General features: G+C 48.3%; 1 protein-coding gene across 2 annotated transcripts; it reads left to right on the top strand.

The window, feature by feature from the left end:
- The first annotated feature begins 734 nt into the window (after nucleotides 1-734).
- Nucleotides 735-18,043, top strand: SIX2 (SIX homeobox 2). Of its 2 annotated transcripts, none has more exons than XM_081854989.1 (2): nucleotides 735-1,428; nucleotides 15,728-18,043. In XM_081854989.1, the coding sequence occupies exons 1-2, from the start codon at nucleotides 869-871 to the stop codon at nucleotides 16,029-16,031; spliced, it is 864 nt and encodes a 287-aa protein (XP_081711115.1). In that variant the 5' UTR covers nucleotides 735-868; the 3' UTR covers nucleotides 16,032-18,043. The 2 variants fall into 2 exon arrangements, with proteins under 2 accessions (XP_081711115.1, XP_081711114.1); XM_081854988.1 differs by having other exon boundaries at nucleotides 735-1,434.
- Nucleotides 18,044-19,136: the final 1,093 nt, after the last annotated feature.

Below are 19,136 nucleotides of genomic sequence, written 5' to 3'. Positions count from 1 at the left end.
GAATAATATTATTTAGTGGGGGGGGGGAGGAAAGAGAGAGAGAGGGAGGCGAAGAGAGAGGGAGGGGAAGAAGAGGGGGAGGGGAAGGAGGAAGAAAAGAAAAAAGAGAGAGAGGGAGAGAGAAGACCCGGCAAGAAGAGAAGAGGAGGAGAGCGAGGAGACGAAGAAGATGAGGAAGGAGGAAGAGGGGAGCAGGACTTTTTAAAGTACTGGATTACATGTAAGAGATCCTATCGCTGAAAGCAGGGAGGAGGGAGGGAGGAAGAGAGAGAGAAGAGAGGAGCGGAGAGAGGAGAGTGGAACTCGCAAGCCCGGCCAGGGGGTGGGGAGAGCGAAAGTTCCACTGTTGCGAGCGCCGCAGCCTCTCACACAATAGAGCCGCAAAGTTTGCTGATCGGAACTCCGGGACTTACAAACCAAGCGGGCGGTCAAAAGCCGAAGAGGCAGGAGGAGAGCAAGCGAGAAGAGGTGAAAGTGAGCGCTCGCCTCGCTCTGCCTTTGATCCTCCCCCGCGCGCGAAGATTCTCTAAGCTCCAGGGGCGCCGGCGCAGCGGCCCCGCCAGCGCTGACCTAAGCCCGAGGGCTCCATTTGTAAGTAAGTTAGCCCCGGCGCTCTGTGGTTGGCTGGCCCCTTGCGAAGCCCTCTCTCCATTGGTGCCGGCTGTCGCGCGCGCGCGTCCCGGACACCCCCCTCCCCCGCACGACCCGCCGCCGCCAGTTCTGCCCCCCAGGCGGTGCCTGCGGGGCGCCCGGCCGCGTCGCCCCCCCCCTACCCCACCCGGAGTGGCTGCCCCCTTTCGGCCAGGGCAGATGCGCTAAGAGGCGGCGGTGGCAGGAGGAGCAGGGCCTCTCCCGGGCGCCCGCCACCATGTCCATGCTGCCCACGTTTGGCTTCACCCAGGAACAAGTGGCGTGCGTCTGCGAGGTTCTCCAGCAAGGTGGCAACATCGAGAGGCTGGGCCGCTTCCTGTGGTCGCTGCCGGCTTGCGAGCACCTGCACAAGAACGAGAGCGTGCTGAAGGCCAAGGCCGTGGTGGCTTTCCACCGGGGCAACTTCCGCGAGCTCTACAAGATCCTGGAGAGCCACCAGTTCTCGGCGCACAACCACCCCAAGCTACAGCAACTGTGGCTCAAGGCGCACTACATCGAGGCCGAGAAGCTGCGGGGGCGACCCCTAGGGGCGGTCGGCAAGTACCGGGTCCGCCGCAAGTTCCCCTTGCCCCGCTCCATCTGGGACGGCGAGGAGACCAGCTACTGCTTCAAGGAGAAGAGCCGCAGCGTGCTGCGGGAATGGTACGCGCACAACCCTTACCCGTCCCCTCGGGAGAAGAGGGAGCTGGCCGAAGCCACCGGGCTGACCACCACCCAAGTCAGCAACTGGTTCAAGAACCGGAGGCAGAGGGACCGGGCGGCCGAGGCCAAAGAAAGGTACGAGTAAGTACTTCCTCCTGGCTCCCTCTTTCGACCCCCAACCCCTGCGGGAAAAGATTTCTGATTTGGGGACCAGGGGAGGGGCGGTGGGGTGCCGGACTCTTCCTAAAATTGCTTAACCATTCCAGGCCAAACTGCGCGGCGCTGAGACGCGCACAAAGGCGCTTTTGTCGCGTAAGCAGCCTTGAACTTAGCCAGCACTTGCTCCCGAGTAAACTCGCAGAGGATCAGGCCGCGGGGGAAAGCGCCACCGGCCTTGAGGTTCACCTAAGGCGAAGGGAGATGGCAATGAAACTAGAACGTGGCGCTTCATTCTCTTTGTAAAACAGCAATCTTAACTTTTCGCCGTTTCGTTCATATAACGCTATCGGAAAAGCAGGAACACACAGGTCCCAACCAGTTGACTCCCCCCGCCCCCCGGAACTAGTTTTACTCGAGAGCAACGCTGGGTTGCCCCGCCAAAGCTAAATCGCTTTGCTTCGGCTTCTCTACCAGGCCACTTCCTCGGAAAACTTGATTTGGAAGAAATGGAGCAGAGTTTTAAAGTAAATGGAACAGGAGAAAGCTGGATCTTCCTTCGTTCCTTTTCACAATCAGGCCAGCTTCCTATTCTGACTGTTTCTTTTCCGCTTCCCGGGAAAATATCTGTAGTTTTCTCAACTTTAATTTACTTCGCGGCCCCATCCTTATCTGCTTTGAAGTAAGTGCCATTGAATTCAATAGGGAATACTTTAATGAATCAGTGTTGGACTGCAACCTTGGCTACATATTTAAGTAACAGAAACGTGTTGAGTGAGCCGTTTCTCCGTGCAGGAAGAAAGCAGTCAAAACAATACTAAAAAAGGGGGAGATATTAATTCTGCTAGTAAATATCTCTAATTCATATTGAACAAATACACCTGAACACTTTACAAGACCATCAGGTCCTTCCTCGCCAGCAAAATTAACCACGTTTAATACCCCATCCCGAACACACGAACTCCTGGTGGGAATCAAAATTAAAAGCTGCAATCCTAAATTCACTTACCTGGGTGTAAGTCGCATTCGAATCGGTGCTCCTCAACTTCCAGCGCGTGGGATTTTGCTGCATGAGTTAAATTCTTCCTGCCCAGCCCGAGTTTCCGCGCTGTTGCCGGCAATTCTACTCTTTACAATGGGACTCCACACCCGTGTAGTAGTTTAAAGTGGAGGAAAGGTAGTAAGTAACTTCACGCAGCACTGTTGGAAAAAGCTGCTTGCTTGTAGAATGGTCCCAGTAGGCCCCCAACTCTATAAAAGTGAACTTCTTTGCCCCTGGGGCCGGTGAGTGTGTGGCTAAAGCCACAATCATCAATGATTTTAACCCTTGGTGATGATCACAATTAACACGTTTCCTGCGGCCAGCTGTAAATCTCTTTCTCACTTTGACAAGCCCTTGAATTTACTTAGGATACCAGCTGAAGAGAAAGCCAGGGTTTTCAAAATACGTTGGGCCAGGAGCACACAGAGGTACCCCACATTGTTCAGAAACTGCACATTTTCAAGGGAAATAAATCTCAGGAGTTTCCGTTCACGTTAAAGTGGCTGCTTATCTATCCGGATACAAGTTCCCTTTCATTCCATTGCTTCAGTAAGAGGGATGGGACAGATTCCAGATAGTAGATGGAAGGATAATAATGAACTGTGGGACAGAAATATGCTATAATAATTTCATATTAATCAGTGCAAACGCCTCCCATCAATTACTAATAAACTGTGAACACAAGAGTGTTCGTATAAGTCAGAACACTATGATCTAGAAGAAAAATCGGCGGATGTTTTAATTCTTCTTATGAAACTATCTTCCGAGATGGAAATAGTTGTTCAGTAGCTGACTCTTAAGGAGCAATGAATTGGCGTTAAGAGAGGGCTAGCCTAGAATAAATGGGCAGCTTTTCGATCGTAGCACAGGTCCGAAATTGCGGCCCTATGGCTGAATCGGATCAGTCCGACCTGGGGGTCTTAACTCTGAGTAAATAAATACACACGCAGTTGCGCTGCTCCTAACAGCATGGATTCTCTCCCTGAGTAAATCAGCCTTTTATACAAACCCGTAAAGGTTTACCCATCCTGTTTCAAGGGGATATGAAATTAGTGGTGGAAAACGAAACGAACAGGCTCCAAAGGGATTCTGAAGGCTGCAGGCATCGAACCACATTGAGACAGAATCGAATAGAATCTCGACGCCAGAGAGAAGAGCCGAAAAGTTGGGCACTGCTAGCGTAGGCCTTAAACGCATTATAGGAAGCCTGTTTAACGTGGACTTGCCAGCAGCACCCGAGCCGCCACGGTATTGTTAGCTCTGTCGGCGGATTAAGGAAGCCCACGTTGTTGTGATAGCCTAGCAACTCAGATAGTACTACTCTGGAGTAAGTGGGTGGTTGTTTGGAGTTTCGGGAGGCCATCCACCGCTACTAGCGTCTTCTCATCCCTCCCTTGTAGTTCGTACCGCGACACGGGCCCCATCGAACAGGATGGATTTCTCAGTAAATTCTCTGTGTGAAGCCGTGGGGCTGTCAGTGCTCCCGAGCGGACGCTTGTACGTTGCAGGCGCGCACCGCGACCCTAAACTCTTTGGCCGAGCAGTCATCTCTCTGATTTCGAGTGAGTCTTTTGTTTTGCTGAGGGGCACTTTCCCTAATCTCTCATTGTGTAACTAGCTAGCTTGAGAGGCCCCCCCCCCAAAAAAAACATATTTATAAACTGGGTTAGGGGAGCCGACGGAAAATAACTTCAGAACCTTGTTAAACCGGCCTGAAATGGAGAATATAATATGGCTTTAAAAACAAATACGGAGTCTAGAAGGACGGGTGAGCCGAAAAAGCCCAGTCTAATTCCTCGCAACAGAAAGCTCGCAGCAATTTCGAAACCCACTCACACAGCCAGAGAGGGCAAGTGTCAGCCCTTGTACAATTAACACGTGTGAAAGAGCCAAGCAGCCGAATACCTGGAGGACCCGGACGCGCACCTTTGATGTGCAAGTCTTCCGCGGGCCGGCTGAATTCACTTTTGGCACCCTCCTGCGCCATAAGTGAGTTCAAAGGTATTTTCTGGTGAGCTAGCGTTGGTAGAAAATCCAAAACATAGTCGCGGCTCCCTCTGCTTCCACCCACATGTGGGCCTAATAAAGCAGATATCATCTGGTTGGACCGGCGCTCTCTCTCCCTTCTACTGTACTCTGAGGCGGCCATCCAGAAACCACTCTCTTGGAAAACTCGCCGGAGAATCTGGGTTCCACTTTAGAGGCGGCCGGCTGGATTTTGCATGCAAAAGTGAACTTCGTCTGGAGGTCCAATAAGGGCCACCCACAACCCCAAAGGCAGCCGGATCCCATGCGTGCCTTTACCGGGAGGCACCCGATCACCGGGCTTACTCCCCAATAAGTGCGTGCATTGATGGGATCGCAGCTTTTATTTGAAATTAGCACCACGATCCCGAACATTTGGGAAGCGGGGTTGGCGTAGGGTATAAATCCAAATTCCTGCGTACTTGAAACCCAAGCGCCAAGGTGATTTCAATCCCTGCTGTCTTTAACAGGGTTGAAAATCGCTTTGAATCCAAGTCGTCTGTTTTTATCATTTATGCACCGAGCTGTTGCAAAAAAAAAAAAAAAAAAAAAAAAAGGCGCTAGTTTCTCTTGAGCAGATTCTGCCTGGGTTGCAGGCGGGGCTCCGAGCTGCGGGACAATCCTTTCCGCCCCGCGGAGTTGAAAGGAGCTTCCTGCAGCGCGCGTTTGTCACTGCGTGGGTCCAAATTCTGAGAATATCTACCTTTGCTGGTCTTGACTGGGAAGAGGATCGCAATTTTGCGCGGGTATCTAGGGACAGGGGGCTCTGCCCTTTCTAATGAATAAGCGGCCTTTGGGGCGTTGGGCACTTGTTTGAGAGACAGGTTGCAAATCTGACAGCTGTTAGTAAACCTCTGTGAATTAAAATGCAGTTTATTCTCACCCCAAACCACCGCCGCTGCGCAATTCCGTCTCCCAAAGCGTCTAACCAAGTAGCTTGATTTTACTAGAACCTGCTAAAGGTGGCATCTCTTTCCCATGACAAAATTCATGGTCGCCTTCTCCAGAAAATGCGCTCTGGAGGCTGCAACGCGTGCACGCCAGTGTCCTTGAAGGCAGTTTCCCCCAGTCTCCAAATATTATGTTTATATGAGTAACTGGCAGCAGCTGAATCTAGAGGTCCGGGAGGAATTTACGTCCGGGACAAGACTAGCACTTGTGTGCTTATTTTCGATGGGGGTCAATAGGTCTAGGATCGGGCTAGACGCTCTGCGCAGAACGTTTAACCCGATTCTAGATACGTTGCCCCCTGTCGAAAATAAGTCCCTCTGAGTTCTAAGTCCTTGCGACTTAATTGTCATAACGCTGCTGCCTCAGTGGAAAACACACAAATTTTGAAAATGTTAATGGCTCAGGTAAAGTAGCCAAGCGGAGTTCAAGGCAGGCGGTTTGACTCGATTCGGTTCGCGGCCTCCATCCATTTCGCTAAGTTGACATAAGCTTATTTTCTCCCGCGGGTGGAAAGCGGAGAGACTCGCCTGGCCAGTCTAGGGTTGGTGAGATGAAAGATGCCCATTTACTGCTAATCGGAGGAACACATCATAGGCGCTCTCTCTCGCTGAGGTGGAAGAGAATTAGCATCTTGAACAGGATACTGAATCCTCTTTAACAGACGGCAGCGTCCCGCAAGCAGGGTGGTCCCCCTTACCGAGCGATCTCCGTTTTTCCAGATGAAAATGGGACAAATGTCCCCTTTCCCCAATATCACCCTGCCGTGCCCATAGCTATAGCTTTAGCTTCGCCTGGACGTCTGCAGTTTGATTCCCAGCTGAGTAACGCTGCGCGCTTATAGGTGTGATCACAGGGCATTAAGCCCTATGCCACTGGGTTATCTATGGAGACTGCTAACAACCTTCCTCAACCTGGTGCCCACCAGATGCAATGCTTGCGCAGTCCTGGCTGAGAGTTATAATCCAACAACATCTGGAAGGTACGGGACTGGCAAAGGCTGATGTCAGGCATTAACGTATTTTCCTTTACCTGGAAGAGAACGTTGCCATCATTACAAGTGACGCTTAGGATAACAGTCCTAGAGTTAATTCCGCTACAGCCAGTGGGAATAATATGATTTTACAGCCCAATTTTAAACCAGTCTTCTTAAACTCAGTCCCACTGGGTTCAGTGAGATTAACTCTCTAGGGAAGGTGTTTAAGAGTGAAGGCTTACTTGGGAGTAAAGTAAGGCAGCCTTCTTTTGGGCACTTACGAGTTAGCTGTCCTGACCTCGGCGGGACTTACCTCCGAGTACACATTTTATTTATTAGCTAGCTGTACTTTTATTCTGAACCATCTGTGTTCACAGCATGTAACCAGAAAACATCATACCTGTATAGCTCAGTTGGTTAGAGCATGGTGCTCATAATGCAAAGGTTGCTGGTTCGATCCTGGTACGGGACAGCTGCCTATTCCTGCATTGCAGGGGGTTAGACTTGATGATCCTCGGGGTCCCTTCTATGATTTTATGAAATCTACTATCAAAGTAGGCATTAAAATACCAAAACCATGCCATGAGATCAGAGTTCATCTTTTAAAAAAATTACATATGGCATGAAGAAAGCGGATAGACTAATAATAATAATAATAATAATAATAATAATAATAATCACTCATAATACTGCAACTGGTTGACATCCAATGAAGCTGAATTTTGGGAGATTTGGGACAGATCAAGGAAAGTACATCTTCACTCAGCGCACAGAGAATCCTATGGGATCCACTTCCCCAGGGGGCAGAGATTAACCACCAACTTGGATGGCTTTAAAAGGAGATTTGGTGGAGAGGGCTACTAGCCACAATGGTTATGCTCTACCTCCACAGTTCTTGGCAGCAGTGCTTGCAAATACCCGTTGCTGGAAAGGAGGGAGTTACTCTTGTGCTCATGTTCTGCTCCCTCGTTTCCCATAGGCATCTGGTTGGCCACTGTGAGAACCCGATACTAGATTACATGGGCCTTTGGCCTGATCCTGCAGGCTGGTCTTGTGTTCTTATGCGGTGAACAGTAGGTCTTGCTTGCAAATAAAGGTAGTTAAGCTTGGCAGCAATTATTGTCAATTAGCAATTGCTGCTGATTGTTGCGAAACTTTGCTTAGGAGTGGTGTGCCGCTTTCTTAAATAATTAGGCTGTGCATCCATACTGAATCACCCGCATGTCCTCAGCTTTATGAACAGAGCCGTCCTGTATGTGTCTGCTCAGTGGTAAGAGCTATTGAATTAGGTGGGAATTGTCCCCCGTGAGAGTGTGAACAGGATTGCAGCCCGAGCGCGCTTGGATTTGAGTCGAAGTCTCCTCATTGACTTCAGTGGAAACAAGTCTGCTTAAACGCTTGGATGGTATCTTGAGTTTTAAATCGAGCTTTTAAAGGGTTACATTTATATAAACGCGTAACTTTATTAAATAATGTTTCAAGAGGCGTGTAATACAACGTGGATGTCCTATGTATTCTGAAAGATCCAGGTACAATACAAAATGCGTTGATGTGGATTGTTTAATCCTTCATCTGCATTTAAGTGAAGAAAGGCCGGCGCATCATAGTGCTTAACAGCAGGTTTCTGCTCATGTCTACTCCGAAGTAAACGCCATCGGGTGCAATGTGGCTTGCTCCAAGGTAAATAGGCATAGATCGTAGCCTAACAGCGGTGGGTTTGAGCCTTGTCCTGGAATTTCCCCGGTAGGATTTGGCTGGCCTTAGGCAAACCAATATATCTCAGTCCTCACCCATCCATACCCCCAATTCTGTAAAATGGAAATGATAATGTAGTGACCTGCCTTACAGGATTAGCGATCTAATGCATGTGAAAAGATCTGAATCGCGACGGGAAAACCCAATTTAAAGATAATATGTTGCCAAGGAGAAGGTCAGCATGCTGCATATTTACACGCAGCCCACAACCTATCCACATAACCCAGCAGCCCAGTTGACTTCAATGGGGTAGGTGCTTGCAGGGCTCTGTCGTTTCCCAAACCGAGCGGGTAGTCTGAGCAAGGACACAGCAATACTGAAGAAAGGGGTTAAAATGCATTTTGTTGCAAAGGAAGCCGTGCGGGGAGAGACCCAAGAACCCTCCGAACTGCATCGCCTCGTGAAAAATGGGATGGTTTCCGCAAAATAGCTTGTGGCAGAAATAGGAGGAAAAGTATATTCTCCAGGCCTTGGAAGCGTTCAGGGTGGTGAGAGTTGGAGTAGTAGCCTAACGAGCTAGTGATACCACTGAACTGTTAGGGCTAAGAATCTACCAGATAAAACTACAGCACAGTGCAGGATTTCGGATAAAGTATTAGCAGCGCCTCGATGGGGCGCTTTTCTGCCCTAATAAGGAAGCCGCTTTTGGTTCTCAGTTCTCGAAGACGACCCTCCTCCGCTTCTTTCCGAGACTTGTGGCACCTGGGAGCCTCGCCATTTTATGGTGGCTTAATTTTCGGCCGCGGAGAAGCTGCTACTTAGATGGCGTGGAGTGTCCAGCGTAAAGACGCTTCGTCCGCTTCCTGCATCCAAGGAAACAGGCTCTCTCTCCTATCCACGCTGCAGAAAAAGCGAACTGCGAGTCTTCCAGTTGCCACAAGACTCTTCGGCTGCAGTCTTGCGCACGCTTAGTCTCAGTGAATTCCGCAGGAGCGTCTTCTGAGCAAACGCGCATGCTGATCATCGGGGCTGGTTGTTGATTTATTTCAAATAAACTCCTTGACAGCGATCTCCTTCTGTTAAACAAACTTTATTGGAACTCGGTGGCTTTCGCACTTAATCCAGCGGCTGCTACCCTAAACTCCTTTACTAAAAAAGTTCTCTTGAAGTGCGGTGGTGTGTACTTCTGAGTCAACGGATTTAGGATCGCGCAGTTTAGCATCGAAGTGTTAGGCTGCGAACTTAAGCGTGTTTACCTGGCAGTCGGATTCCATCAAAATGACGCCAGTTGTGGGACTCTCAGCATACTTATTTAGAAGTAGATATTTTCTCCTCGCTTCCTTCCCGCTTCCGATGGAGCTCAAATAAGCGGGTTTAGGATCGCGTTCTTATTTGTTGGGAAGCCAGGGCAACTGAAGCCAATTCCGCTCCCCTCCTCCGGCCCCAGTAGTGTGTGTAGCCACCGAGGTGTTGCCGGATGAAGGAAATATTTGCGTGCCACGAGCCACGGAGGGCATTTCCGCTCCTGAGTCAAGAAAATAAAATGCCTCTCGTTTGCTACTGTAGGTTGGAATGTATTTCAGTATATATGTAGACACACACATTCGAGCTTCAGAATGGACGGGGAGGAAAAGGGTTTAGCCCCAGCCGAGATCTGAGGAAGGGACCCCAACGCAGATATATTTTTTCCATTCCCATATTTGCGATATTAGATTTAGCTGGAGCAAACGGCGGCCAGAATGCGCTGCTTTTCCTTTCTGGGCCGAGCAGTGGCGTAGCGTGGGGGGTGCAGGGGGGGCCGGCCGCACCGGGCGCAACATCTGGGGGTTAGGGTTAGGGGGCGCAAATCCACGGGTTAGGGGGCGCAAATCCATGGGTTAGGGGGCACAAATTACTTGCCTTGCCCCGGGTGCTGACAACCCACGCTACGCCACTGGGGCCGAGAACTGAAGTGCTAACGCGTCCGCTTCTCCCACCCTCCAAAGGCTTCCTAATCTCTGCAGGAGAGAGAGGGAGGAAAGGAACGTTTTTATCAGACCACACTTTTTTACTGAGCCGGCCGCAAACTGTTTACAAGACCCGAGATCGACTCAACGAGGCCCTGGGGGGTTGCAGGGCAGGCAGAGGCTGTGGAAGCCCGAATTTTATTTTCCTCCTCCCTATCCACAGCCGGTTAAAGCAGAAATCAGATAATTGGCATCTCGGTTCTAAATCAGTGGGACATTATTTCCAAACGTGTCATCCGCCAAACTCTTTCTTTTCGCCCCTTTACGCGACTGCTTCAGGATGTGACACCTTGGATGGGAAGTTAGTATGCGCAAAGCATTGCGCGCAGTGAGCGATCTTGTGAAGATGGCTGCACCCAAGATTTCCTGCCTAGGGAACAGGGCGTAGGCCGAGATCCTAGAGGCTCCAGTGAGTTGAGAAAAGAAAAGAAATGTTTGTGTTGCAGTTCCGGGAAGGTTAGACTACAACTCCCTTCATCCTTGTCCAGGTGCCCTGCTGGCTGATGGGAGTTGGAGGTCAGCAGCATCTAGAGGGCGAAAGCTCTGACTATTGAGAATGGGGCTCTCTTTAGATGATAATTACCTGGACTTTGGCCCCCACAGTTCTGCTCTGAGGGCACCACAGTGGGGATGGAAATAACCTGAGTGTTTCTAGCAGGAGGTAGCTAGAATAGGAGTGGTGGTCTTGGAGTCATACAAATTGCTCACTGCCAATCAGAGACCCCTTTACTCTATGTTTGTGTGTGTGTGTGTGTGTGTGTGTGTGTGTTTTAAATAAAAAACAAAAACAAATTGGGCTCCAATGATAAAAAAACCCACAAAACAGAAAAGTATGAATTAGTTATATGAAAAAACTTTATAACAAGCAAATGAAAAAAATCTGGTGACATAGTCACTATAGTTTACTATTCTTTAATCAAATCAACCTTAACATAACTAAACAATTCTGCATTCTTCAGTGGTCTGTTTTAGAAACACACATAGAATATTAATGTACACAAAGAATGTAGCGATTAAAAATACCCTATAGAACTTGAGCAAAAGAGAAAAAAGCAAAACAGAGTAATCATACCTGCAAATATGAAAATGTTGTTGATGATGATGATAATTAAATTTCTATACCTCTCAAGGATTACATGGCAGTTTACAATATAAATACACGGAAATGCATATCATAGTAACATGCAAAATCAATACCCCCCACAAACAGGCCATTACTTGTTTAATTAGCCAAAGGCCTGGGATTAGAGGAATGTTTTTGCCTGGTGCCTAAAGATATGTAACCAAGATGTAACCAAGATTCCACCATAGAAAAGGCCTATTCTTGTGTGGCCACCCTACAGATCTCTTGTGGAGGAGGCACACAAAGGAGGGCTCCGATGATATCACAGGGTCCAGATCGGTTCATATGGGGAGAGCCAATCCTTGAGGTATTACGGTCGGGGTGGATATACTATGCTATGAAACTAGTAAAGCTTCAAGGCACCTAATCCTGGAGGGCCCCCAGAAGTGACTTGTGTCCATGTTGCTTAAAAAAATTGGGCCTAGTAGATCCAATTTGAGTTGCATGACTCAAACTGATTAATTTTTTTGTTGTATGTCTTTCAACAAAAGTTCGAGAGTCAGCAGCACAGATGTTGTGAAGGTGGAACAGCCCCATCAAAGAGGAAAACAGTTGTTACCTAGACCTTGTTGTTGGTTGCAAAGTGGACCTGAGCTGCCACCTTTGCCAGGGTGAGGTGTGGGTCCCTGTGGAAGCCAATGCCTACATGGGGTGCCTGGTTGTACCCCCTTAGAATTTTGTGCCTGTGACCATGCCCCTCACAACACCACTGGCTGGGGAAGGGGTTTCCTGGAACCCCTACTTTGGGGGGTTTGTTTCTCACCAGAATCCCCTTAAAATTGCTGCCATCCCATCTTCTCCTCTAAACTGGAGATGTGTTTCACACCTTTTCATACTCTCAAAGGAGATCAGAGTGGTGATTTCACACCCACATCTCAAGCGTGGTTGCTCTGATTTGACTGTGCACTTCCAGGAATAACTGCCCTTAGGATAGCAGTTGTGCAGCTCAGCTCCACGAAACATATTTTCCAGTAAGTGTGCAGCTAGCAGGAACTCAGTCGACTGAAATAAGGACAATACCCTGAGAGCTGACTTTTGAGTAAAGATTGAAATGCATCGGAAGATTGGAAGAAATTCAAGATTTATTTAAAAAAATACTGTAATTTGGTTGAATGCTAAGAAAGGATGCTAGATCATAAATAATTGTGCACCACTAAATTAGTGAGAATTAAGATGATAAGTAAATTTGAGAAAAAACTATAAACCTTTTGAAGAACTTATAGATTATATTTAAATGAATTTGACATAAGAGTGTAAACAAGATGATAAATTGCTGGCAAGAATTGGCAATGATGTAAATGGGAGCGGGAGGCGCGAGGGAGTCCAAAGATGTTATGAAAAGATGTTATGATATATGTTATACTGTTTTTTTGGGTTTTTTTGCATTTATGTTTGAAAAATCCAAATAAAATATTATTAAAAAAAAAAGATTGAAATGCATCGGATCCGTTTGTTATCCTCACAACAATCCTGGTAGATAAGTGGGGTCTGAGTGGCTAACTGAAGGCTGCCCAGGAGAGATTAAGAGTTCCGCAGGGATGCCCAAATGTTTTTCAAAGAGGGCCAGATTTGATGAAGTGAACATGCGTGAGGGACGACCAAAGTTGTTGAGCTTTTTTAGGATTGAAGTTGTTGAGCTTCTTTTAGGATTGAAGGTAAAGGTAAAGGGACCCCTGACCATTAGGTCCAGTCATTACTATGTCCTCACTCTGGGGTTGCGACGCTCATCTCGCTTTATTGGCCGAGGGAGCCGGCATACAGCTTCCGGGTCATGTGGCCAGCATGACTAAGCCGCTTCTGGCGAACCAGAGCAGCGCATGGAAACACTGTTTACCTTCCCGCTGGAGCGGTACCTATTTATCTACTTGCACTTTAATGTGCTTTCAAACTGCTAGGTTGGCAGGAGCAGGGACCGAACAACGGGAACTCACCCCGCGGCAGGGATTCGAACCGTCGACCTTCTGACCGGCAAGTCCTAGACTCTGTGGTTTAACCTACAGCACCACTGAGCTTTTTTTGGGATTTTGCCCCAGGACATATACTGCCACAGATTAAATCGACTGGCGGGCCAGATTAGGCCCCTGAAACGGACTTTGGACATGCCTGCAGGGTCTCATACCTTGATTCCTGGTGTAGTACTATAATTACAAGAGGTACCTTTTCTGAAGACCTAGATCAATGGGGATTTAAACCTGGGTTCCAAAGACTGTGTATCCAATGAGCATTCAATGGGATGAAACACACTTAAATACGTCTCAATGGGTTGCAGATTGTGGGAAATTGTACCGTGTGATTCTAAAGTTAAAAAAAAGGAAATAAATAAGCTAAAATCCAAATTTTGAGTGGCAGGAATAAAACAAACCTAACTTTGGGGTCATTTTTTTTGGGAGAAACTGTAATGTAGTATAGAAACATAGGAAGCGCTAGCTCAGTATTGTCAACACTGACTATAGCAGCAACTATCCAGAGTTTTCAGGCAGAAGACTTTGCCAAACCGATCTGGATATGTCTGAGGATGAACCTGGAACTGGATGGCACTGTGATCTAAACAACTGAGCCTCCTGGGCTTGCTGATCGGAAGGTCGGCGGTTCAAATCTGTGTGATGGGGTGAGCTCCTGTTGTTCTGTCCCAACTTCTGCCAACCTAGCAGTTCAAAAGCACACCAGTGCAAGCAGATAAATAGGTACTACTACGGCGGGAAGGTAAACAGCATTTCTGTTTCTGTCATGGTGTTCCATTGCACCAGAAGTGGTTTAGTCATGCTGGCCACATGACCCAGAAAGCTGTCTGTGGACAAATGCAAGACAAAGTGAGATGAGCGCCGCAGCCCCATAGTCACCTTTGTCTGGACTTAACCGTTCGAGGTCTTTTACTTTTTTTTTAACCTACCTGTATGCTCTACTACTGAGCCCTTCAGTAGGTCATAGTGAACAACAACAACAACAACAAGAACAACAATTTTATTATTTATACCCCGCCTATCTGGCTGGGTTGCATGGAGTTGTATAGATTATGATTCTTCCCCTTTCCCATGTTATTCTCACAATAACCCTAGGTGTGTGGTTGAGTCCAGGTAAGTGCATTCATGCTCTACCACAGAGGTTTGGCCCTTTCTCTCAACAATGTCAGGTTTCAGGATCCAAAGGGAGAAATGGAATCAGCATCTTCGTCAGTGACAGACGTGCAGCCCAACTCATTCCACGTTCATTCACTCTCCAGTGATTTCAAGGGGACTTCCTTCCCCAGAAGCTTATCTAGAATGGTTGAAGTCTGAAATGCATTAGAGCTCTCTAACCCTTCCTAGGGAGTAGGGCTGCAATTCTAACCCCTTACCTTGGAGTAAGACCCATTGAATTTAATAGGACTTCCAGCTGTGTACACACCACACATTTAAACCACCCACCCAAAGAATTTTGGGAACTGTAGTTTCTTAAGGGCTCTAACAACTGTAGGGATGTGGGTGGTGCTGTGGTCTAAACCACTGAGCCACTTGGGGTTGCTGATCAGAAGCTCAGCAGTTCAAATCTGCCCGATAGGGATGAGCTCCTGTTGCTCTGTCCCAGCTTTTGCCAACCTAGCAGTTCGAAAGCACGCCAGTGCAAGTAGATAAATAGGTACTGCTGCGGCGGGAAGGTAAAAGGCATTTCCGTGCGCTCTGGCTTCCATCATGGTGTCCCGTTTTGCAAGAAGCGGTTAAGTCATGCTGGCCACATGACCCGGAAAGCTCTTTGGGGACAAACGCCGACTCCCTCGGCCTGAAAGCGAGATTAGCACTGCACCCCATAGTCGCCTTGACTGGACTTAACCGTCCAGGAGTCCTTTACCTTTTACCTTACTAACAACCATAACTCTGTGAAGGGTAAGCTACAGTTCTTTGGAGGGCATGTGCTTTATATTATAATAATAATAATAATAATAATAATAATAATAATAATAATAATAATCTATTATTTAAACCCCGCCCATCTGGCTGGGTTTCCCCAGCCACTCTGGGTGGCTTCCAACTGAATATTAAAAACAATACATGGACCATGGATTAGTGCTGGCCCAGGACATTTTGGCACCTGAGGTGAACCACAAAATAGTGCCCCCTCGCCCTGCCAGGGAAGAAGGGATGAGTGAATATATCAGGAGCAAGGAGGGAATAAAGATCTACATTGGGATCTACTGCCCCTGTGGATCTTGCTGCCCGAGGCGATTGCTTCACCATGGATGGACGGGTCCTGCCGTGGACTGCCCTGCAAGTCCCCTTGATTGCAACAGAACTTACTTCTGAGAAAATATATGCCTATGGTTGGACTCTGTGCTTGGGTCACGGGCTCAAGCGAGACTTGCTTCAGGGAACCATGCATTCAATCCGGTCGATACCATCTGCATGAAGGGGGGGCGGGAAGGGAAGGGAAGAGACTGGTCCCCTTTTGCATCCTAATTTTCCTCTCTCTTTTCCTTTTCTCCCTTCTAGGGAAAACAACGAGAATTCCAGTTCCAACGGCCACAACCCGCTTTCCTCCTCCCTGAACGGCAACAAGGCGGTTTTGGGCAGCTCCGAAGACGAGAAAACGCCCTCGGGGACGCCGGATCACTCTTCGTCCAGCCCGGCTTTACTGCTTAATTCGAACCCAGGCTTGCAGCCGCTCCACAGCTTGGGTCACCCCCAGGGTCCTAGTGCCATTCCTGTACCCAGCGCGGACCCTCTGCACCACCACAGTTTGCAAGACTCCATCCTCAACTCCATGTCCTCCAACCTGGTCGACCTGGGCTCTTAAGACGTTCGTGGCACCCATGATGTCCCTTGAATCCATGCTTCCCACTCGGCTTTTTATTATTATTTCTTTTTTTAAAGAAACAAAACACTCATACCTATTACCTGAAACATTGAAAGGGATAGCAAGCTCCTTCACACGGTTCCGTTGTCTGGCTTTGGATCAATGCTTGGTCGGCTGACTAATGACTTTTGGGGAAGGTACTGTAACCTCAAGACCCTGGCAAGTCTTAAGAGGGTTTGGCGAAGCTGGTGGACTCTTTCTTAGGAGTTGTTGTTGGGTGTGTGGTTTTGCAGGGGTGGGGATGGTGGAAGGGGAGCAAAGGAGGTCAGGGCAGCCCCTCACTTGGGAGAGGAAGGGACGTGGCTGGCAGCTTCAGCCTTCACACTCTCTATGGGAGTTTATCAGGTCCAGTTTGGGGGTTGCCAACTTCTCAGTCGGGGTCTGGAGCTGTGCTTGAACCCTGATCAGCAACAAGTGAAGCTTTGTAGGCCTTGAAGAGACCAGAAGGTCCACCAGGCACCAGCAGCACCGTCTTCTCCTCCATGGCCAACCAGAGGCCTCTGGGAAGCAGAGAGTTGCCCCACTCCCCAGTTCTTAACCCCATTCTGAATGTCGATTGCATCCGGTAACATGGTCTTCAGAGAGGCGTCTGCTGCCTCTGACCGGAAGCTTCCATTGCCATCACGGCTGGCGACCTCCAGACTGGTACATCTATTGTCCATCCAGTTAGTTCTAATCCCCTTTCAAAACCATCTCTAAAGCCATTGGCCCTCCTCGTTTCCGCATCTGAAGCCTCTGAGGGTGGAGGGAAGGCCTATTAATGGAGCGCAGATGCTGCTTGCGAAGTTGGCAACTCCATCCCACCCGGTTTGTTCTGCTTCTGAATCTTGGGAAATAATGTGTTTGGGGATAATGTTTGGCTGAAATCAGGGGGGCTTCTTTCCAAACGGGAGGCTTCTCCCCTCAACCCCACCCCGCCCCAGATTTTTGGATCGGACTCCAGCCTAGCAACCCTGTTGATTGTAAAGGGGCTACTTTAGCGTCAGAATGGCGGTCGAAAGCACGTTGCATCGTGGGGCTGGATCCGAAGGCTGGTGAGGAGAGTAGCAGCTGAAATTCCAGCGCTGTAGTAGCTGCCAGCTGCCGTATAGGCAACCCCAGCATAGCTGTCAACTTTTCCCGTTTTTTAAGGGAAATTCCCTTATTCCGAATAGGATTCCTCGCAAGAAAAGGGAAAAGTTGACAGCTATGAACCCCAGCCCTTATTCTTCTCCTTTGTAGCTGATGCTAGGCAAAGAAAGTGGGGAAGGGGGAGGGACTTATTTCGATTTATCCGTGTGGTCCCCCCTCCCTTAAGCCATTCTTTAGGTGTGAAGGACGAGCAAGGTGCGATCCACAAATCGCTTAAGCCACAGAACTTGCCTTCAAGCCGATCCAGCGGCTCCAGAGTTGGACTTGGAAGCCGGGAGATTTGGGTTGAGCTCCTCGACTCAGTGGCGCTCTTCAGCTTCAGTTCCCTCATCTGTAAAATGGGAACAAAGGCGAACTACCTCGCAGGGCTGTTTGTGAGGATAAAGACTGTACAGCGTTTTGCACATTTAACATTGAGATAGCCTATATCACCCTTATTATTAATAATATTTTTATTCATAATAATAATATTCCCCTCTATTCCTTCCCCTTCGGAGTCTGCGGGGCCACCCAGGATAATGTGCGGAATTGTCCGGGCTTGTGCGCCAGGCTCGGACTCTGACCCGCTTGGAGCCCACGGCACCCATTTCAAATCATAACAGGGCCAAGAGCAGGCGTTATATCTCTATCTCTACCTATCTATATGTGTATATTATAATAAGCCATTGCTGCTCATCGAAACCCAAGGAAAGTTATCACGCGCCAGCGAGGCCCCCTCAACTTCTCTGTATTGTTTATATTATGTGAATACGGTATTTGGAAAAAATAATAATATTTCTGCTTCTATTTTATAATAAAATCGAGAAATCCAGCCTACTGTGCAGAGGGATCCTGGGTTTCTTTTTAACCGGCGCATTTCCCCCTTTTGGTTATAATTGCATACGTGTCTGCACTATGAACCAGAACCGGTTTAACTGTCACGGATTAACACACACACCCTTTTCTCAAGAAGCTTCTGCTGGGAATGAGAATTCCAAAAGGCGGCGAATGTATCCAAGCAGACAATTGTGCCACAGTCGAAAAATACATTTCCCTAAATGTTCAAGGAAGTCTTGACAGTTTAGGCAGTGTAAGTGGACGCTTGTGGTTTAGTACAAGTAAGAAACTGAAGCTTTCCTGGAGATCTCTCCTCTCCGACCCCGTGTTCAGAAATAATAATTTAGCGGGCCCTGCCCATTTCCTTCATTTATTGCCTAACCAATCCTTGAACGAAACTCGTAAAACAAAGAAAAACCAATCACCTGAACTAGCCTTAAAAACTGAATGTTGGAGTATTAAGTTGACAGCTATCATTTCCCTCTCCCATCTATTTACCAGCGCGTTTTCCCATATCCCACTTCCACTCGTCAAGTTCCTAGTCCTCCTTGAGAAGAGGGAGAGAGGGCGGAGGAGGCGAAAGTCCCCCCCCCCACCCACTTTGAAAAGAAGAGACTCTATCGCTTATTGTGGCGTGGTGTGAAGCTCCCGAAGAACTCAGAAACTGTTGCGGTGTGGGGTTCGATAAAACGAAGAAAGTACCGGTTGTGTTAGGGACATGATTGAGTTGATTCAGAAAGATGCAGTTGGATACAGGCAGCAGCGGCAGTGGTTGGAGAGAAGGGCCCTTGTTCAATGGTAGAGCATATGTCATGCATGCAGAAGGACCCAAGTTCAATATCTGCATCTCCGGGTAGAACAAGGAAAGTCTCCGTCGGAAACCCTGGAGAGCTGCTGGCAGCCAGTGTAGACAATAATGGGCTAGATGGACCAGTTGTCCAACTCGGTATAAGGCAGCTTCCTATGTTGGGCCGGGAGATTTGGGGAAATAGGGGTGGACTGGAGCGGGAGAAGGGAAGAGAAATGTACCTGTTTAGCAAAGAAGAAGAAATGTGTGTGAGAGAGAGCTGCAGAGAAGATACGGATGGAACCCAGGAA

Source organism: Podarcis erhardii (assembly GCF_964252035.2).
Source record: "Podarcis erhardii genome assembly, chromosome: 3".
NCBI classification, from domain to species: domain Eukaryota; kingdom Metazoa; phylum Chordata; class Lepidosauria; order Squamata; family Lacertidae; genus Podarcis; species Podarcis erhardii.
The sequence above is the reverse complement of the archived record's forward strand: the minus strand, read 5'-3'. Positions and strand labels throughout refer to the sequence as shown.